This window comes from Bombyx mori, chromosome 23, assembly GCF_030269925.1.
Source record: "Bombyx mori chromosome 23, ASM3026992v2".
NCBI classification, from domain to species: domain Eukaryota; kingdom Metazoa; phylum Arthropoda; class Insecta; order Lepidoptera; family Bombycidae; genus Bombyx; species Bombyx mori.
Genome location: NC_085129.1, coordinates 7,146,945 through 7,167,515, shown reverse-complemented (window position 1 = coordinate 7,167,515; position 20,571 = coordinate 7,146,945). Strand labels below are relative to the sequence as shown.

At 39.4% G+C, this 20,571-nt stretch overlaps 4 protein-coding genes across 8 annotated transcripts in view; 2 read left to right on the top strand and 2 right to left on the bottom strand.

Annotated features, from left to right (window-relative positions):
• Nucleotides 1-407: 407 nt before the first annotated feature.
• On the bottom strand, nucleotides 408-2,423 carry LOC101739205 (CAAX prenyl protease 1 homolog). The gene is made up of 2 exons (XM_004921687.5): nucleotides 2,202-2,423; nucleotides 408-1,952 (listed from the first exon to the last, which is right to left on the bottom strand). The coding sequence occupies exons 1-2, from the start codon at nucleotides 2,289-2,291 to the stop codon at nucleotides 714-716; spliced, it is 1,329 nt and encodes a 442-aa protein (XP_004921744.1). The 5' UTR covers nucleotides 2,292-2,423; the 3' UTR covers nucleotides 408-713.
• A 2,591-nt stretch (nucleotides 2,424-5,014) lies between these two features.
• Nucleotides 5,015-6,591, bottom strand: pburs (partner of bursicon). The gene is made up of 3 exons (NM_001043824.1): nucleotides 6,474-6,591; nucleotides 5,960-6,084; nucleotides 5,015-5,185 (listed from the first exon to the last, which is right to left on the bottom strand). Exons 1-3 carry the CDS (start codon nucleotides 6,589-6,591, stop codon nucleotides 5,015-5,017), a joined length of 414 nt encoding a protein of 137 aa, NP_001037289.1.
• A 34-nt stretch (nucleotides 6,592-6,625) lies between these two features.
• Nucleotides 6,626-9,528, top strand: burs (bursicon alpha subunit). 4 transcript variants are annotated; one of them, XM_062675109.1, is made up of 6 exons: nucleotides 6,626-6,815; nucleotides 7,190-7,384; nucleotides 7,998-8,024; nucleotides 8,850-8,959; nucleotides 9,070-9,195; nucleotides 9,276-9,528. In XM_062675109.1, the coding sequence occupies exons 2-6, from the start codon at nucleotides 7,255-7,257 to the stop codon at nucleotides 9,408-9,410; spliced, it is 528 nt and encodes a 175-aa protein (XP_062531093.1). In that variant the 5' UTR covers nucleotides 6,626-6,815; nucleotides 7,190-7,254; the 3' UTR covers nucleotides 9,411-9,528. The 4 variants fall into 4 exon arrangements, with proteins under 4 accessions (XP_062531093.1, XP_037875036.1, XP_037875037.1 ...); XM_038019108.2 differs by lacking the exon at nucleotides 7,998-8,024; XM_038019109.2 differs by lacking the exon at nucleotides 6,626-6,815 and having other exon boundaries at nucleotides 7,263-7,384; nucleotides 7,998-8,778.
• Nucleotides 9,529-9,970: 442 nt separating this feature from the next.
• The window catches only part of LOC101739058 (lysine-specific histone demethylase 1A), a 359,897-nt gene continuing 349,296 nt past the window's right edge, over nucleotides 9,971-20,571 (top strand). The window contains exons 1-11 of one of the 2 annotated variants that reach the window (XM_038019236.2): nucleotides 9,971-10,130; nucleotides 10,202-10,311; nucleotides 10,422-10,547; nucleotides 10,628-10,705; nucleotides 11,652-11,821; nucleotides 12,033-12,222; nucleotides 12,387-12,540; nucleotides 12,966-13,094; nucleotides 13,331-13,473; nucleotides 14,542-14,691; nucleotides 14,990-15,048. In XM_038019236.2, the coding sequence (XP_037875164.1) occupies nucleotides 10,034-10,130; nucleotides 10,202-10,311; nucleotides 10,422-10,547; nucleotides 10,628-10,705; nucleotides 11,652-11,821; nucleotides 12,033-12,222; nucleotides 12,387-12,540; nucleotides 12,966-13,094; nucleotides 13,331-13,473; nucleotides 14,542-14,691; nucleotides 14,990-15,048 (1,406 nt within the window). In that variant the 5' untranslated portion in view covers nucleotides 9,971-10,033. Of the gene's footprint in view, nucleotides 10,131-10,201; nucleotides 10,312-10,421; nucleotides 10,548-10,627; nucleotides 10,706-11,331; nucleotides 11,501-11,588; nucleotides 11,822-12,032; nucleotides 12,223-12,386; nucleotides 12,541-12,965; nucleotides 13,095-13,330; nucleotides 13,474-14,541; nucleotides 14,692-14,989; nucleotides 15,049-20,571 lie in introns of those variants that run through there. The other variant, XM_012697973.4, reaches the window with a different exon arrangement.

Sequence of the window (20,571 nt, the reverse complement as noted above, 5' to 3'; positions counted from 1 at the left end):
GAACAGATTGTCATAGGAACTAAATATGTCATAATGATAAAATAAAATATTACGAAAAAATAATTTATTTTAAGTAAAACACAGGTTATGTGTACTGTAGTAAACAACACTGTATACACTATAGGTATCCGAGTTCAGTGTAGCGAGAGAGATGGCTTTATGCCGGATCGAGTGGGAGAGAATCACACAGTCCATTGCGCATGGCGACGCGTCGCCACACCGTACACACTGATATAGACTGTATATATAGGTATACCATCATATAGCGTGGCGACGCGTCGCCACGGCATGCGTCGCCACGCCAGAAATCGGTTTTGCGTGCGGCTATAGATGTTTCACATCAAAAAGTGAGCCATCAGATGCAAATGTATATGTTGGTTGAATTCACTTGACAAAAAAAACTACACTTTCATTTTAACATTTATTACAAAAAAATTACTACTAATTGTGCACTACAACTTATAATGTAATTTCTTTTTTTTAATGCATGGTTATTTATGAACATAGTACTACACACTGATGTCTACGTTATTAGAGTTTATAGATTAAATGCAATGTTCAAAATGCATTGGAATTATTTGGTTTAGAAAAGAGTTAAAAAAATGTAGGGATTTAGTAACAATGTCTACTTGTACTAGAATAGCTCTTATTTTTGACTTCAATATGGAGGTTCTCATTTTGGACCTTACGTTTTTTTATAATCTAATAATGAATCATTCAGATCTTTTTGCAGTTATTTGGCTCTTAATATTTTCGATTCTGTGTAATAAGGTTGGATGAGAATGATACCATGCAGAGTAGAGCTTATCATAAATTGGATAATCTAAGTTATCTTTTCCCAATTTAATGAGAGCTGATCGTAATTCATTAGGATAAGACAAGGAAACAGCAAAATTATCAGCTTCAAATTCATACATTCTAGAGACAGCCGTTGAAAAGAATGAAAGTATGGAATTGTATGGTGCTAAAATCATTTGTAAAACTACAATCAAGCCAATGAGTATTGGTTCTTGACCTGATGGAAAGCCCAGTGCTGTGTATAACGTTGAATACTTGAAGAGGATTCCAAATGCACTAAATAATAGTAATAGGTTCACTTCAGTGAGAGCAATTGATTTGTAGATATGGCTACAACTCCAATGTCCGAGTTCGTGAGCTAAAATCCCTAATATCTCATCCTCCGTACATCCGGTGGTCACTTGCTTCTGTTCATCAAATTTTTCAATTAAAGTATCAAATAATACAATTCTCTTTCCACCAAATAAGCCACTAAAGTAAGCATTGCTATGTGCTGATCGTTTTGAACCTTCAACTATAAAAACTTGTGATAATGGGAAGTTCAATCTTGATGCTAAATTTTCAATTGCTGTCCTGAGCGATCCATCAGGTAGAGGTACAAATTTGTCAAACAGTGGGGCTATGACTGTTGGATATAATGTTAACAGTAGGAGTGTTGCAACAGTAGTAAATAGCCATAGCCACACCACAAACATGTCTCCTCCAAGCATTATTATATAAATTGCTACAGATATTATTGGTAATGTAATCACTAAACTTAAAAATAGTGATTTTATTTGATCCTTAATAAAGAATCGTACAGTTTGCTTATTAAATCCATGTCGTTCCTCAAGAACAAACACACCATAAATGGTAAATGGTTTGTTAACAATAAAGTTGAACAATGTAATAAATGTCATAAAAATGCAACTTATAATTATCTCTCTATCTGGAGAGATGTTGAACATTGCTCCAATTTGTTCACTTTTCCTCCATGCAACATAGATCCATTTATTGTACAATATTACTGATGTTAGTATTGTACTGTACAGTTCCTTGACTATTTTGAACTGCGCTTTATCAATTCCATAAAGTCGTGCCTTCTTAAACAAGTCCTCATTGAGCATTTCTTTCAAGTCTTCTGGGATGGTATTATTAGTTTTGTAAATCTTTAACTGAAACAGTCGGTATAAATTGAAAATTTTAACGATGCCAGGCTATTTAATTATGGCATGGTGTACGTGTAAAATCGGAAAATTACCCAACACAAGATAGTTAGGTATTGTAGGTAAATCAACTGTTGGCTATCATTTATTCTAAATATTCACCTATTTAAAGGGGCAGGTAAAAATTAGCAAATTATAAAATAAGGTTTTTTTTTCTATAAATTCAATTTTTGTAACCTTTATCAAAGATCCACGTACCTGTCGAAGGGAGAGATATTGTTCCCATAGATACTCCACCCATGTAAATAATAAAATCAAATATAGAATAGCATCTTCGTCAAAATTCATTATTATTTAATTCGATTAGGATATTTATATTTTTGAACAATTTCCTAGTATAATCAATACTAAAACAAAGCCGAACCACGATGGTATTATCTATAAAGCCGCCCTCTGATTTGACACTTGACAGTAATAGTACTGACAGCTTTTAAGTAGTTTTGTTTTTCAACTGAAAAGGCAGAGGTGTCATACCACACTGCCTAATATTTTATACATATTATATCCTTTTTCCAGCCATAAATTCTGTTACAAAAAAATGATTTTTTTTAAATGAAGTAATGTACATTTCTCTTAAAGACTCAGCAAAAAAAACCTATTCGAAATGGCTACCTTTGGCTTTTATAAAGGCCTTTAATCTGTTTGGCCACGAATCTATTTAATTACGCACTGTTTCCAAGAGGAATTTCACCAATACTTGCTCCAAAAAAAAAAGATTTTTTAGAGACTCAATGTCGCCGTGTCGCTTAGAGCAGGCCATGTGCTATAAAACTGACCATAATTTGAAGTCTAACGGATTCAGATCTGGGCTAGATGAGGGCCAGTCATCCGCTCTTATAATGTCCGGAACGCTGGTTTCAAGCCAGACTTGAGTAGTTCGTGCCTTGTAACTAGGTGCAGAGTCCTGCTGGAAAGTCCACGGTATGTTTTGTAAAAACTGTTGCTGAGATGTTTCATAACATGATCCAAGACTGTATCTTGATACAATTTGGCTGAAGTTTTCACTCCTTTTTCACAAAAATGTAGTTTTGTGACTCCTTGATAAGACATGCCCGCACCAAACCATCACTGACGCAGGATGATGATCACGTTGTACCTTTCCGACCACTTGAGCAGTTTGTTTAAAACTGTGAGCTGTGTGTGTGAGTTGCTTATTGTAGTGTTCTTCAATCGTGATTTTTTTTTCTTCGGTAAAGAGGATATTTCTGTGCCTTTCACCTGCGTATCGCGACAGAAGGCGTTTTGATCGATCCACTCTCTTTAATTGTAAAGATTGATTTTGAGCATGTCCTGTATATGGACGATAAGCACCGAGCTTCAGGTCTTGTTTTATACGCGACAGAGTCCTAGTAGGAATCTTCATTTCTCGTGATAAGATTTTTTGCTTCCGAATGGGGTTCCGACGAATTCTGGCTTTAATAGCATTAGCAATCTTTGTAGTTCTAACAGCACGCGGCCGCCTCGATTTTTTAGGGTCTTCGACAAACGGAGGGTTGTGATATCTGTTGATAGTACGATATACGAACATACGGCTGATACCATGCTTTTGAAGTGTCTGGAATACGACTGACGGCTCCATACCTAATTTGTGCAAGCCGATCACTGCAATCTTATTTTCTTTAACACCCCACTCCATATTGTAATTTGATAAAACGAAAATTATGGAAATGGCGCAAAATCGAAAGAAGTTTTTAAAATAATATACTTGTTCCAAATTCAAAATAATTAAATACTTGAAAAAGAAAGAAAAGTTTATAGGTTATAGCGATTATGGTTAGATTAGATATATAAATTTTAAGGAAAAATTATAATAAGAAGTAAAATGAAGTTGATTAATATGTAACAAGGCATGAGATGAGATGAAATGAAATGAGATGAGATGATATGGGATGAAATATAATCTCAGTATAATCTCAGTATAATCTCATTTACTGACACTTTTACAGTGGACTTTTTGGAGGATCTCGAGAAATTACAGCGGCTTTGTTTAATTTTCCAACATTTGTGTAATTTCATAGATACTAAACAGTTAATAAACCACCATTACGCATTTAAGCCTAAAGAAACACTAAATAGACAAAATAAAACAAATCACACAGCTTCACTCCTCGCGTTCCCGTTAAAACGTACCTGACAGCTCAATAATAACTGTATTATCTATGGAGACAATCAAAGAGCAAACATTTTTTTTTCAACGTTATCGCTGGTAGTCTAAGGCACTATTCCAAATACGTGCGGACGGGTAGGTGAGCTGACAGGCTCAACCTGAGAGAATTTGCTAATACTAGCCTAGCTTCTAGCTAGCTAGAATGAAGGAATATAGTCCAAACAAAAGTGCTCCGTAAAGGTCACAAACGTCAGCACTGAGGAACACGACGTAAGGGTAGCAGGAGCCCTAGAAAGAGCAGTGCTTCGCAGAATCTACCTTTGGGTCAGAATCGCGATTTAATGAGAAGATCCGACGAGAAACTAAGTGAGTTAAATATTCCTTGGTGAATGGTGAAAAGAATACCGGAGTAGTAAAAATTCACTGACGAACTGAAAGATAGAAACTATCAAAGTGCTTATTCTGCTCTTTTTTTTGCCTTTAGAGACAGATGAACATACGGCCCACCTGATGGTGAGTTGTTACCGTCGCCCATGGCCGTCAGAATGCTAGGGGCAGAGCCAAGCCGCTGCCTCCACAAGCCTCGTTTGAAGAAGAACATGTCATAGCGCTCAGAAAACACTGTAGAGCGAAGCTCAATCTAAAGCCGGATGGTACGTGGCAGAAAAGATATCTGGAAACGCAGTGTCGATGAACGCAGCGGTTCTATAATATGCACCTCGAGATAATACCTACGTAAATATTTCGTTGATGAAAAGTAATAGAAAACATTGACAAAAATATTTTATTACATCTTTTATTAGCTCTTGACCAAAATGTGTTAAAGTAACAATGGATTCAATATTCAGTTTAAGGCTATCTTTGACGTTGAATGTGGTGCTATTGAACTTGTGCAGTGTTAATTTCAACGGCTAAAATCTCCACATTTGTAACATTCACACTCATCGGGCTCTCGCAGGCGAACTTCCATTAATGCATTTTCTTCATCTTCAAAACGAATGCCATCCGGGTCATAGCAGTGAGTCAAAGTCACTAGTCGTTCTCTTAAAAACTTTTCTCGGCAGCAAAAACATTCCTAGGCAAAAAAACAGGACGTGAATATCAAAGCGTGAAGTGTAGGAGTTTTTATTTTTACAGTAATATAATAATTACAAATGAATAATATAATGCGAAAGGTACAGTGTGCCATAAATGCTCACAGGAAATCAAGAAAACGTTTCTATAACTCTTACAAATTTGGCCGATAATCAACTAAATTTTGGGCAGACAACATTACTTGCAATAAAATGACTATTATTAATATTATTATTGGTTAATGGTGTACTTTGAAATTTAATAAACTGTTTCGTAAATAAATCCGAGTATATAGTAGTATACAAGTCGTCGTATTGAAGTCGTCATGGCCTAAAGGATAAGACGTCTGGTGCATTCGTATGTAGCGATGCACCGGTGTTCGAATCCCGCAGGCGGGTACCAATTTTTCTAATGAAATACGTACTTAACAAATGTTCACGATTGACCTCCACGGTGAAGGATTAACATCGTGTAATAAAAATCAAACCCGCAAAATTATAAATTGCGTAATTACTGGTGGTAGGACCTCTTGTGAGTCCGCACGGGTAGGTACCACCTCCCTGCCTATGAAGCAGTAATGCGTTTCGGTTTGAAGGGTGGGGCAGCCGTTGTAACTATACTGAGACCTTAGAACTTATATCTCAAGGTGCGTGGCGCATTTACGTTGTAGATGTCTATGGGCTCCAGTTACCACTTAACACCAGGTGGGCTGTGAGCTCGTCCACTCATCTAAGCAATAAAAAAATAAAAAAAAATAAAAACATTATATCGAAACCTTCTGAAAGCCGGTGGGTGATGAAATTGACGGGTGTACTTGACTGTTGCACATTCCTTCACACTTGTTCACGCTTACTTCACCACTGCATGATCTAAGTAATCTACCCATTTCGTCGTATTCCTCTGCAAAATAAATAAAAATATTCTACAAATTCCATTATTAAGTAATTCAAGCAGCTTACCGAATAATACGGAGTTTAAGCTACATACTTTTACGGTTTATTAATTTCATTTTACAGCTGTCATTTTACAGTGTTTGTTTACATTTCGAATTCTTTACGGTTTTCGATGTCACGGACGAATTTAGGTGTCATTCGTCGACATTTGAATATTGTTCTTACTTACTTCCTATATTTATAATTAAGTATTACTATTTATATACTAATTATTTTTTTTACTTTTCCTTTGTTACGTTACATTTTCACGTAGAAAAAGTGTACCTTGACGTCTAGTAGTTTGAGTGACATGCGTTTTCAAAAGAAAATATTATTTTAAATGTCAAGCATTTTTACCTTTAGTAACATGCACTTCGCTTGCGACTGTTTCACAATTTTCTTCAGCTGAACTCTTGGATACAACAATATAGAATAACTGAACAAGGAAAAATATTTTAGTAATCATAATATTCATCTTGTTATAACAATTGAATATTTAAAGGAAAAATATAAAAATCTCAGAGAACTTAGGAGGCTACAAATTGAATGCTGCTGTGGAGCAATACAAAGCCTTTTTATATCATAACGTGCAATACGTATTGTTATGTCTTTGTTATTTTCGTCTACACCGCTAATTGAAAAAACTTGTAAGGGTTCGCCACACACAGCAGGCTTATTGTAGTACATTGCGTTTTAATGGTTAGTTACAATGTCTGAATTCAATAAAATATTTGAATATTTCTATTTTTTGAGACGACCCGGACCCTAACCTAGGTAGACCTGCTGGACAAATATAGCCGTTTATTCGTCATGGTATGCACATCTCACATATCAGAGATAGAATCGATGCTACGGAGAGCAAACCTTTACACACAGTTTTTGAATATTGGAGCTTCTTATGCATGTGTTATCTTCATACAGAATATCCGACGAATAATACATGTAGGTCCAGTTTAATTTTTGGGTCAAAGATTGTGATTAAGGCCAAGACAGGTTGTATCAAAGATGGCGTTGGCTGCTGTACGAATAACATAAGAATTAAACTAAATAAACGTGTACCCTTTTTTCTTCAGGCAGGGATTGAATCTCTTACTTGAGATTTCCGCACCTTGGGAGCGCTGGTTTTAGGGTCGGAGGGATGGGGGTTCGTCGAGGCGATAGTCGACGACCAACGACACCGGTCTTCACGGTACGGTGCCGCATAAGACCGCCCGAGTTGTGCCGCTGGTATTCCGGGATACCACGCTGGTTCAGAACCAGCCTGCCAGGTAGGAATGCGATACACCACCGAGCGGGATGCTCTTTCACGGTACGCTTGGCGACAACGGCGACGATGGTAATTTGGGTCGCACTGCTAACCGCAGCCCCTACCGCGATGTCCCATTCTTCTGGTACCAGCGTGCTAGAGTGACGAAAATGTGCAGCGCACACCGACCTCCTTAGGTCCCCCCGTTATTATGCCCGGGTGAAGACTGTTTTTTTAATAAAAGTGTCCCTAACTCATGTAGTAGAACAAGTAGAGTTTAAGAAATATACGTTACATTTAGCTCGAGTCATGAATAGTTTCGAAGTAGCAGGCACTAATAGAATACATTTTTTTTTATTGTTTAGATGGTTGGACGAGCTCACAGCCCATCTGGTGGTAGACATCTACAATGTAAATGCGCCACCCACCTTGAGATATAAATTCTAAGGTCTCGGTATAGTTACAACGGCTATCCCACCCTTCAAACTGAAACGCATTACTGCTTCACGGCAGAAATAGGCGGGGTGGTGGTACCTACCCGTGCGGACTCACAGAGGTCCTACCACCAGTGATTACGCAAATTATAATATTTTTTTCGGGTTTGATTTTTATTACACGATGTTATTCCTTCACAGTGGAAGTCAATCGTGAACATCTGTTAAGTACGTATTTCATTAGAAAAATTGGTGCCCGCCGCGGGATTCGAGCACAGGTGCATCGCTGCATACGAATGCACCGGACGCCTTATCCTTTAGGCCACGACGACTTCAATCTACTTGCAAATATGGAAGCATTTCTCTACCTGACAAACAAATATTATCTCGAACTAATTCTTTCAATTAATATATAACGGTATTCAAAGGTAAAGATACAGTCAAGTCAAACTATCGCTAATGATAGTCATTTAAAAAAATTTAATGTATCATTAAATATGTACTAACATTTTCTCAAAATACACTTTAATTTTGCAAATGGATGGGCGACTCTTTTATTCCATTTATTTTCTTCCGTTTCTATTATAATATCACTTTTTAATAAACATGTTTTACCAATCCTTTTCATAATTGAGTTACGATAAAATTACACCGTCCTCACATTATATTGGGTATTAAAATCTTGTAACAGCAGTGGGAGATTATGCTATCCCGCATAACGCGTGGTCACTAAATGATTTTTCATGTTCCCTATGAAGAAGCAGAGCAAATATCCACAACTGAATTCCCATATAAGCCAGTAGCGGTCTTCGTTTTCTCATTCAGTCTTAAACAAGCATTGAGAATACATAGTCTTCTAAAAACCGGATTGCAATAACATTCAATATGTCCGTATTGAATACTTTTTTAGTCATAGTGGCTTTAATCTTATGTTACGTAAATGATTTCCCTGTTACTGGGCATGAAGTTCAACTACCTCCAGGTACAAAATTCTTTTGTAAGTAAGTTTTGTTCTACAAAGGACTCATTAATAACTATTAAAATTTGTTTCAGGCCAGGAATGTCAAATGACCGCAGTCATTCATGTTTTAAAACACCGAGGATGTAAACCTAAAGCAATTCCGTCGTTTGCTTGCATTGGAAAATGCACAAGCTACGTTCAGGCATGTCCAGTTCATTGATTGCTTATTTGATCGAAATTTTTTATTCAAAGTATTAATAATATTGACCATTTTGAACACGTATTATATGAATAACTCCACATGTATCTTAGGTATCGGGTAGTAAAATATGGCAAATGGAGCGTACCTGCAACTGCTGTCAAGAATCAGGAGAAAGAGAAGCTACAGTTGTCTTGTTTTGTCCGGATGCTCAAAATGAAGAAAAGCGATTCAGAAAGGTGAATTTTTTTAGTTTAATCGAATTGATACAAATTTCCGTGAGTTTCTAGCAATATTTATGTTGAATTTATAAATTTAGGTTTCAACGAAAGCTCCGCTTCAATGCATGTGTCGTCCTTGCGGAAGTATAGAAGAGAGTTCCATTATTCCTCAGGAAGTTGCTGGATACTCCGAAGAAGGACCGCTGTATAACCATTTCAGGAAGTCTCTTTAAACGCTCTTTTATTTTTAGAATAATATTTATTTTGAAAAATGTTCTGAAAGTGGATTGTGATATTATGTTGTAAATAAAATTGAAGATAAATAAAGCTCTTGACCAAAATAATGTATAACTTTGTTTTTCTTTCCACTGAGCAGTGTGCTTAGTGCGAGTTTTTTAATGTTCTCGATAGTGTAAAAGTTAACTCAATTTTGTAGAGTTGGAACGCTTACCTAAGTTTCCCGCTAGGGGCGCTGCTCCAATTGCTTACTTGAGACTTTTGCACTATTGAGAACGTTAAAAAACTTGCACTAAGCACACAGAAAACTGTAACGGAAAATTAGCAGCAGAACTGTTAACTGTAGCAAAAAATTAGTTTTATGGTAGATCCTGTTCTAGTTACACCGTCCTCACATTATATTGGGTATTAAAATCTTGTAACAGCAGTGGGAGATTATGCTATCCCGCATAACGCGTGGTCACTAAATGATTTTTCATGTTCCCTATGAAGAAGCAGAGCAAATATCCACAACTGAATTCCCATATAAGCCAGTAGCGGTCTTCGTTTTCTCATTCAGTCTTAAACAAGCATTGAGAATACATAGTCTTCTAAAAACCGGATTGCAATAACATTCAATATGTCCGTATTGAATACTTTTTTAGTCATAGTGGCTTTAATCTTATGTTACGTAAATGATTTCCCTGTTACTGGGCATGAAGTTCAACTACCTCCAGGTACAAAATTCTTTTGTAAGTAAGTTTTGTTCTACAAAGGACTCATTAATAACTATTAAAATTTGTTTCAGGCCAGGAATGTCAAATGACCGCAGTCATTCATGTTTTAAAACACCGAGGATGTAAACCTAAAGCAATTCCGTCGTTTGCTTGCATTGGAAAATGCACAAGCTACGTTCAGGCATGTCCAGTTCATTGATTGCTTATTTGATCGAAATTTTTTATTCAAAGTATTAATAATATTGACCATTTTGAACACGTATTATATGAATAACTCCACATGTATCTTAGGTATCGGGTAGTAAAATATGGCAAATGGAGCGTACCTGCAACTGCTGTCAAGAATCAGGAGAAAGAGAAGCTACAGTTGTCTTGTTTTGTCCGGATGCTCAAAATGAAGAAAAGCGATTCAGAAAGGTGAATTTTTTTAGTTTAATCGAATTGATACAAATTTCCGTGAGTTTCTAGCAATATTTATGTTGAATTTATAAATTTAGGTTTCAACGAAAGCTCCGCTTCAATGCATGTGTCGTCCTTGCGGAAGTATAGAAGAGAGTTCCATTATTCCTCAGGAAGTTGCTGGATACTCCGAAGAAGGACCGCTGTATAACCATTTCAGGAAGTCTCTTTAAACGCTCTTTTATTTTTAGAATAATATTTATTTTGAAAAATGTTCTGAAAGTGGATTGTGATATTATGTTGTAAATAAAATTGAAGATAAATAAAGCTCTTGACCAAAATAATGTATAACTTTGTTTTTCTTTCCACTGAGCAGTGTGCTTAGTGCGAGTTTTTTAATGTTCTCGATAGTGTAAAAGTTAACTCAATTTTGTAGAGTTGGAACGCTTACCTAAGTTTCCCGCTAGGGGCGCTGCTCCAATTGCTTACTTGAGACTTTTGCACTATTGAGAACGTTAAAAAACTTGCACTAAGCACACAGAAAACTGTAACGGAAAATTAGCAGCAGAACTGTTAACTGTAGCAAAAAATTAGTTTTATGGTAGATCCTGTTCTAGTTCTAGTTTACATGAAGTTAAGAAATAATGAATAAGTACAAAACATCCCCTAGGACGTCATGTTTATCAGGCCTCTAGCCTCTGAAATAGATAGAGGTGAATCTGAAGACATTAGTTTTCAGCTTCACTTCAAAAATATCTTGACTAGCCTAAAATATTCTAAAAAAAATCGGCAATGGATTTTTAAACGATTATCTGATTTTAACATCACGTACATCATATGTCAAATCTGTTTCTGAACTGTAGTTTTATTTTGTTTTGTTTTGGTGTTTTGTTTTTTCGGACCGATTTCAACTTATTACTCTATTCATAAATATATCTTTGTTAAAAATGAGTCGCCGTAAGCGTGCTAAGGTATTTACAACACATAAAGTCCAAGGTCTTGATATCTGCTTATGCTGTAAACCTTTCAACGTGTTGAGGTTATGTTTATTGATCGTAGGTAGAAAATCGTGAATTAGATGAGAAGCTCAAACAAGAAGATTCTGAATCCGATCAATCCGAGAGAAGTAAAGTCACATCTCCGAGTCCTACGTCAGTGGCAGGTCGCAGAGGGTCGTCCTCAAGTCGTACAGCCGACAACAGCAAGGAGCCTAAAAAAGAAGAAAAAGCTTCTCCAGAGGATCCAAAGAGTGACGATGTTGAAGAAATTAACTATAAAGAAATGCTTAATAGGTAAGAGAAATTTAGTGAATTGAAAATAGATTTTCGGATTCAAAAATAGATAAAAAAGTGCAGATAATATGCTAACACTCATTTAGTATGATTACCATTTTAAACTATTCTATTATTAAATTTGATTAAACAGATTAGTACTGTAGAATTCTCACAATGGTTTTCTATATTATAGCAATTTTTTAGTAAACATATATATTATGATTTTTAGTCTTGAAGGAGCAGCATTTCAGTCGCGATTACCATTTGATAAGATGTCGTCACTTGAAGCAGAATGCTTTTCTGATTTACAAGGCCCTTCGAATTGCGCATTTATTCAAATTCGAAATCGGATTTTAAAAATGTGGTTTGCAGACCCTAAGAAACAGTTGACTCAAGAACAGGCTGTAAAAAAAATGGAGGTAAGTAAAAAAAAATGTTAATTTGGTATACTGCGAAATTGAGAATGCTAGTTGTTATTACTGACCCACTATGCAAAATTTTGACATGTTTTTTATAAAAAAAAATTTGTTCTGAAATTTTAAAACAAATTGTCTTATTAATTATAAAATAATTAAATTTCCAGCCTCCCTATAATGGAGATCCAGCATTAATAATGAGAACTCATGCCTTTCTGGAGAGACATGGTTTTATCAACTATGGAATATATGAGCGCGTAACACCAATCCCAAGCCCTCCAAAAGGAAAACAACGCCCAAAAATTATAATTATTGGAGCAGGTGTGTCTAAAACAGTAATTAAAATGTAATGAACCTGTAGAAAGAAGAAAGCAAACGAATGTGAAGATTACAAATTTGTGTAAATAAAAGAAGTTGGGCATAATAAATTTTATTTCTGCCTAATTTTCTCAAAAAAAAACTTATAATTGAAATTTTTATCCCACAAAAAAATTTGCAGTATCATGCCTTCAGTGGTTTGTTTGAGTTTGATTTTCATTTTCATATAATTCAATCAAAAATCAGATGCACTTCTGTATTTTTTTACTTCTTAGTTGTGTGGTCGATTTTGTGGCCCACCTGGTATTAAGTGGTCACGGGAGCTCATGATCAACAATGTAAATGCTGCCACTCACCTTGTAACATGAGTTTTAAGTTTTAATTTTAAAGTACAAATTTCTGTTGGATAAAATAAATCTGTCACACAGGAGTGTCCGGCTTGGCAGCTGCTCGCCAACTTCAGTCCTTTGGCTGTGAAGTCGTGGTTTTAGAAGGAAGAGACAGAGTCGGAGGCCGAATAGTGACCTACCGGAAAGGACCCTATGTAGCTGACCTAGGTATGTTCTGGAAAAAAATTACATTACTGTCCTAAGTCGTACTGCTACTACTAAATTAATGCTTTTTAGTAATGCTTAAATAATTGTTCCAACATTATTGTCATGTTCTATTGTATTTACAATATTTACATCTTTAGGCATAAATACTCGTTATGATTTGTGCTTTGTGTATAACGAAAATAATATAAATGAAAAAACCTTATTTTCTAATAGCAATTAATCAAATTATTTTTCAGGTGCTATGGTAGTAACTGGACTAGGAGGTAACCCTGTGACAACGTTGTCAGTGCAAATGAACATGGAGCTTCATAAAATTAAACAAAAATGTCCCCTTTATGAAGCTAATGGGAACCAAGTACCTAAACATAAGGATGAAATGGTTTGTATATAATAATAAATAAATTTTGTACAATATATTCTTAGTGTCATCTTGTAGTAGATGTATATATAGGAAAAACATAATAATATTTACTAACTTTATTAGAAAATCTATGTATCATTTTGATAGCTTGATAATTCATAGACTTACAACCTATATCAAATCATAATCCAGGGTCAATAAACGATTTCTTTTGTATTCGATGATTCTTAACAAAAATTTCCTATTTATCAAAAAATATTTAAAAAAATCGTAAAATATTCGATCATCGTTATCATTGAACCCGTCGCGTCGCTTGTGACGAAGAGCTCGGCGAGTAAATTAACCCACAGACACAGCCCACTGAGTTTCTCGCCGGATCTTCTCAGTGGGTCTCGTTTCCGATCTGGTGGTAGATTTTGCGAAGCACTGCTCTTGCTAGGGTTCGTCTTAGCAACAACGTCAGGCTTGAAATTCTCATCAAGACCATCAGCTTAGGTAGAAGTCTAAGTATTCATTTGGTAATTTTATATTAATTTTTTATTAATTAGATAATTAGCTTAGATGTGTGGACGAGCTCATAGCCCACCTGATATTAAGTGGTTACTGGAGCCCATAGACATCTACAACGTAAATGACGCCGCCCAACTTGAGAAATAAGTTCTAACTCAGCTACAAAGCTATACTGAGGATGGGGCAGCCACAACGATCTTCAAACCAAAACGCATTACTGCTTCACGGTAGAAATAGGCGGGGAAATAGGTGGTACCTACTCATGCGGACTCACGAGAGGTCCTACCTCTTGTGAGTCACGAGTAAAAAAATATTTTTGTTTTCTAACTTTTTTGTGTATTTTAATGCAATTTACAACCACGATTTATAGTAAAATAAAAGTTATAATTATTTTTGCATAATTTTATGAAGTTTAAAAAAAAAAGATCGTACTGAATTATTACTTTAGCATTTTTTCTACATAATACCTTAAGTAAAAAAAAATAATAATAATCAAGTATAGTTTCCGTTTGAAGAACCTATTTAGCTGAAACTATCATCGTATCGGTTGATAATAATTGTTTCTTTTATGATAAGGTGGAACGCGAATTCAATCGTCTCCTAGATGCCACATCTTATCTGTCTCACCAAGTGGATTTCAATTATTATAACGACACGCCTGTCTCACTGGGTCAAGCTTTAGAGTGGGTCATCAAGCTGCAACAAAAAAATGTTAAACATAAACAGGTTGGTAACAAAAAATAAATATACCGAATTATTAAAAAAAAAAAAACTTTATAAGAAGGGAAGAGAACTCTGATTTAATTTTAAAAAATTATCTCCCTAACAAATTCATCTGTTATAATTCTAAAAAAAACCTGTGCAGTTCACATACATGGTAGAAGTGAAACATTCATAAGTACTATCACAAGCTAATTTATGTAAATGTAGATTTTTGTCTCTTTTCATTGAATTGAGTTGCAAATCACAATTGTGTCACAGAAGTTTTCATTTCAAGAACAAAATATTTTGTATTTGTTTACAGATACAGCATCTGAAAGCTCTCACAACGTTGCAAGAGAAAATGAAATCAAACATAAATAAGTAAGTACCTAATCTATATATATAAAATAGAATTGCTGTTCGTTAGTCTCGCTAAAACTCGAGAACGGCTGAACTGATTTGGCTAATTTTGGTCTTAAATTATTTGTGGAAGTCCAGAGAAGGTTTAAAAGGTACATAAGTATGAAAATGCTCGGAATTAAATAAAAATAACAATTTTGTTTTTCCTTTGATGTGTCCCCTGTCGAACGGATTCCTTTTGTTTGTTATAGGTTTATTTTATACAAAAGCTTAGGTCTTTTATTTATCGATTGACGCACAACGAAGTCTGCCGGGTTAGCTCGTATAAGATAAATATTACTTCTAAAAACATTGAGGTCGAGCGACTGAGATCGCGGTTACCGGTGTAACAATATAAATATAATAATATTAATGCCAAATCGAGAGAGGTGGAAGGTGAAATAACTGCAATCCTTGGTCTTTAAACTGAAAGACATTATTGCTTCGTGGAAAATCAGGAATCACTGTGGTAGCAACCTGTGTGGATTTTGGATGTGAAGTTAGAGTTGCCATATTTTTTTATAAGAAATAAAGTATATTTAGGTCTGAGAAGAAAATTAAACAGTATTTTTTAGACAAATGAACAATATTTTATTTATTTAATTTTTTAAATACATATTTTTAGAGCTTCTCGCACAATTTATTGATTTACTCTCGTTTTCAAAAGTTTCCTACGCCTTGTGGCTGTGCTGCACTGAGCGCCTTCTGACTAAACAAAAAAAAAAATGTATGAGCGTCTAAGTCTAACACGTTACGTAAGTGTTAAGCATTTTGATGCTGAAAACAGTATTTTGTATAGTACTTTATTTTTATTCAACAGTAAAAAGTATGATAGAGTGAAAAACAGTATAATACTGTTTTTAACAGTATAGTTGGCAACCCTATGTTAAGTCGTCTTGGCTTAAAACATAAACAAACCAGTTTGTATCGAGCGATACGACTGTGCCGATGTTTGAAGTAGTGACATTTTTCGGTTTCAAGGGTGGGGGAACCGTTGTACTATAAAATTGTCAGATCTCCCGGATCCACTCTCGGCGCTTTCAGACCTGGTCACCGTTCTCGTCAATCACGTCAATTACGACGAAGAGTTCGACGAGCAAACTAACCCATACACACAACCTATTAAGTTCCTCGCCGGATCTTCCTAGTGGTAGCGTTTACGAACCGGTAGTAGATTCTGCGAAGCACTGCTCTTGCTAGGGCTGGTGTTAGCAAACTCTCTTAGGTTGAGCCCGTGACCTCACCTGATCGTGTGCGCGTAGCTGGAATAGCCCCTTAGGCTAGTGTAGGCAGATATGTCGTACTAAGATTTCGATGGATTCTTTCGATGTTAGTACGAATGTACTAACAGAGGCCATTCCGATAGAGGCACCCGTCACGTGCGGACGTGCTCATCGACCCCTCGATCGCCCGGCCTTTGTTCGCCCGGCTTTTGTTAGCCCGGCCATTGTTCGCGCGGCCTGTGTTCGTGGTACATCTGCCGACCAAGTGTTTTTCCTGGAAGTTTTTATTTGTTCTGTTTCCTTTTGTTATTTCTGTGTCGTGGTACATCTGCCGACAAACTGTCTTCCTGGAAGTGCTTAATTGTTTTGTTTCTTTTTGTTAATTCCGTTTTGTTGTTTTTTTTCTTTGTCCTGTAGTAATCGTGCCGCATCGCCACCTGTGTTCAATAGAACCGCTCAGGTCCGAGAAGTTGGGGCCTCGCCGCAAGGCGAGTGTTTTCTAAGACCCAGGGTAGCCCCACCTGGGCACGTAGACATCATGGACGCTGTATTTGCGGAATTTCTCCGGCTTCGCTACCCAAAGCTCACTTCCGAGTTTCAGGCCTTCAAGGCCGATCACACAGCGAGCCCTCTCGTGGACTCCGCCGAGCTCGCTGCTCCTGCGTCGCCTGTACCTTCGTGCAAATCTTCTGCATCGAGCACCGCAGCCTCCGTCGTGCCTGCCGTTCCCGCGTCGCCTATACTGGCGAGTAAAACTGCTGCGTCGTCCGCCGTGGTCACCGTTCCAGTAGCGCGATCATCCGCGGCCTCCGTCGCGCCCTCCAAAACACCTACTCGTAGGTCACCTGCGCCCGCCTCCTCGTCCTCCGACTCTGACTCGGAGATGGAGGTCGACCTCGCCCCCGCCTCATCGACGGATGGATTCACCCTGGTGCAAAAGGGTAAGAAGCGTGCCGCGGAGTCTCGAGCTCCCGCGGCCGCTAAAATTAGCAAAGCCGCGAACGCGTCGCGCCCCCGCCCTCAGACTCCCGTTGCGCCTCCAGCCCGTGCCACTCCGTCGCCGCGTCCGGTGGCACAAAATAAAACTCAGACCCCTCCCCCGGTAATCCTTCAAGAGAAGGCAGCTTGGGAACGAGTTTCCCTGGCCCTTAAGGCCAAAAATATCAATTTCACGAATGCCCGTAACCTCGCGAACGGCATTCAAATTAAGGTTCGAACACCCGACGACCATAGGGCCCTCTCTTCTTACCTCCGTAAGGAGCGTATAAGTTTCCACACATATACGCTCCAGGAGGAGCGCGAACTCCGTGCCGTTATACGTGGCATCCCTAAAGAGTTGGATGCCGAGCTCGTCAAGGCCGACCTTCTCGAACAAGGCCTACCGGTTAACTCCGTACACCGCATGCACACAGGCCGCGGAAGGGAGCCATATAATATGGTTCTCGTCGCCCTCCAGCCTACCCCCGAGGGTAAGCAAATATTCAACATCCGAACGGTCTGTAGCCTTTCCGGAATCGCAGTCGAAATCCCACACAAGAAAGGCACACCTAGCCAGTGCCATAACTGCCAATTATACGGGCATTCTTCCCGTAACTGTCACGCGCGCCCCCGATGCGTCAAGTGCTTAGGCGATCACGCCACGGCCCTATGCACTCGCGATCAAAAAACCGCGACGGAACCACCTAGCTGCGTCCTGTGTCGAACACAGGGTCACCCCGCAAATTACCGCGGATGCCCCAGAGCCCCTAAAATAAATCGCCGCGTCGCCCGCCAAAACCGCCTCCGAGCTTCCGGCCCAGACATCAAAGCCTCGGCACCCTCTGTGTCGCAGGCTAAGCCAGCGTTCGTTCCGGCGCCGGTGCCCAGTGTCTCGGCCTGGGCGAAACCGCTGCCGTACACGAACACGGCTACAACTCCCTCCTCCGCGATTCGTCCCGCCCCCGCGACTCGTCCCTCTCCCGCGACTTGCCCTCCGACCGCGTCCGACAATCTCGCTTTAGCGATCGACTTCTTTCAGTCGATCAACTTTGAGCGCGTTAACGCTTTGGGCGACGCCATTCGCGCTGCCTCCACTGCACAACACTTTATCGCCGTTGTGCAAGAATACGCCGACGTATACGCGTCATTAAATACGTACGTCCTCCCCTCACTCCGCCGGTAATCAATGGCGTATACAAGTAGAATAAAGCCCCTATCCGTAACGATAGGATTTTTTAACGCTTACGGTCTCGCAAATCAACGTGATCAGGTTTCTGACTTTTTGCGTGACCATCAAATTGATATATTTTTAGTGCAGGAGACCCTACTTAAGCCCGCGCGCCGTGACCCTAAAATCGCGAACTATAACATGGTCAGGAACGACAGGCTCTCTGCTCGTGGTGGTGGCACCGTCATTTACTATAGAAGAGCCCTGCATTGCGTCCCGCTCGATCCTCCCGCGCTCGCTAATATCGAAGCATCAGTGTGCCGAATCTCACTGACGGGACACGCGCCGATCGTTATCGCGTCCGTTTATCTTCCACCGGATAAGATCGTTCTAAGCAGTGATATCGAGGCGCTGCTCGGCATGGGAAGCTCTGTCATTCTGGCGGGCGACCTAAATTGTAAACACATCAGGTGGAACTCACACACCACAACCCCGAATGGCAGGCGGCTTGACGCGTTAGTTGATGATCTCGCCTTCGATATCGTCGCTCCGCTAACCCCGACTCACTACCCGCTAAATATCGCGCATCGCCCGGATATACTCGACATAGCGTTATTAAAAAACGTAACTCTGCGCTTACACTCGATCGAAGTAGTTTCAGAGTTAGATTCAGACCACCGTCCCGTCGTTATGAAGCTCGGTTGCGCTCCCGATTCCGTTCCCGTCACGAGGACTGTGGTGGATTGGCACACGCTGGGCGTCAGCCTGGCTGAATCTGATCCACCATCGCTCCCGTTTAGCCCGGACTCTACCCCGTCTCCTCAGGATACCGCTGAAGCCATAGACATCTTAACGTCACACATCACCTCGACATTAGATAGGTCATCGAAACAAGTTGTAGCGGAGGACTTCCTTCACCGCTTCAAATTGTCCGACGATATTAGGGAGCTCCTAAGAGCTAAGAACGCCTCAATACGCGCCTACGACAGGTATCCTACCGCGGAAAATCGTATTCGAATGCGTGCCCTACAACGCGACGTAAAGTCTCGCATCGCCGAAGTCCGAGATGCCAGATGGTCTGATTTCTTAGAAGGACTCGCGCCCTCCCAAAGGTCTTACTACCGCTTAGCTCGTACTCTCAAATCGGATACGGTAGTAACTATGCCCCCCCTCGTAGGCCCCTCAGGCCGACTCGCGGCGTTCGATGATGACGAAAAAGCAGAGCTGCTGGCCGATACATTGCAAACCCAGTGCACGCCCAGCACTCAATCCGTGGACCCTGTTCATGTAGAATTAGTAGACAGTGAGGTAGAACGCAGAGTCTCCTTGCCACCCTCGGATGCGTTACCACCCGTCACCCCGATGGAAGTTAAAGACTTGATCAAAGACCTACGTCCTCGCAAGGCTCCCGGTTCCGACGGTATATCCAACCGCGTTATTAAACTTCTACCCGTCCAACTCATCGTGATGTTGGCATCTATTTTCAATGCCGCTATGGCGAACTGTATCTTTCCCGCGGTGTGGAAAGAAGCGGACGTTATCGGCATACATAAACCCGGTAAACCAAAAAATCATCCGACGAGCTACCGCCCGATTAGCCTCCTCATGTCTCTAGGCAAACTGTATGAGCGTCTGCTCTACAAACGCCTCAGAGACTTTGTCTCATCCAAGGGCATTCTCATCGATGAACAATTCGGATTCCGTACAAATCACTCATGCGTTCAACAGGTGCACCGCCTCACGGAGCACATTCTTGTGGGGCTTAATCGACCAAAACCGTTATACACGGGAGCTCTCTTCTTCGACGTCGCAAAAGCGTTCGACAAAGTCTGGCACAACGGTTTGATTTTCAAACTATTCAACATGGGTGTGCCGGATAGTCTCGTGCTCATCATACGGGACTTCTTGTCGAACCGCTCTTTTCGATATCGAGTCGAGGGAACCCGCTCCTCCCCACGACCTCTCACAGCTGGAGTCCCGCAAGGCTCTGTTCTCTCACCCCTCCTATTTAGCTTATTCGTTAACGATATTCCCCGGTCGCCGCCGACCCATTTAGCTTTATTCGCCGACGACACGACTGTTTACTATTCCAGTAGAAACAAGTCCCTAATCGCGAAGAAGCTTCAGAGCGCAGCC

What these genes read in the sequence shown, in the direction of transcription:
- LOC101739205 (XM_004921687.5), bottom strand. Translation starts at nt 2,291, where the DNA reads ATGAATTTTGACGAAGATGCTATTCTATATTTGATTTTATTATTTACA. An exon ending in AATATCTCTCCCTTCGACAG is followed by an intron (nt 1,953 to 2,201) that starts GTACGTGGATCT and finishes CGACTGTTTCAG; the next exon opens with TTAAAGATTTACAAAACTAA.
- burs (XM_062675109.1), top strand. Translation starts at nt 7,255, where the DNA reads ATGGGGGTTCGTCGAGGCGATAGTCGACGACCAACGACACCGGTCTTC. An exon ending in GTTCAGAACCAGCCTGCCAG is followed by an intron (nt 7,385 to 7,997) that starts GTAGGAATGCGA and finishes ATTCCTTCACAG; the next exon opens with TGGAAGTCAATCGTGAACAT. An exon ending in CAATCGTGAACATCTGTTAA is followed by an intron (nt 8,025 to 8,849) that starts GTACGTATTTCA and finishes AATTTGTTTCAG; the next exon opens with GCCAGGAATGTCAAATGACC.
- pburs (NM_001043824.1), bottom strand. Translation starts at nt 6,591, where the DNA reads ATGAATATTATGATTACTAAAATATTTTTCCTTGTTCAGTTATTCTAT. An exon ending in CGAAGTGCATGTTACTAAAG is followed by an intron (nt 6,085 to 6,473) that starts GTAAAAATGCTT and finishes TTTATTTTGCAG; the next exon opens with AGGAATACGACGAAATGGGT. An exon ending in CACCCACCGGCTTTCAGAAG is followed by an intron (nt 5,186 to 5,959) that starts GTTTCGATATAA and finishes TTTTTTGCCTAG; the next exon opens with GAATGTTTTTGCTGCCGAGA.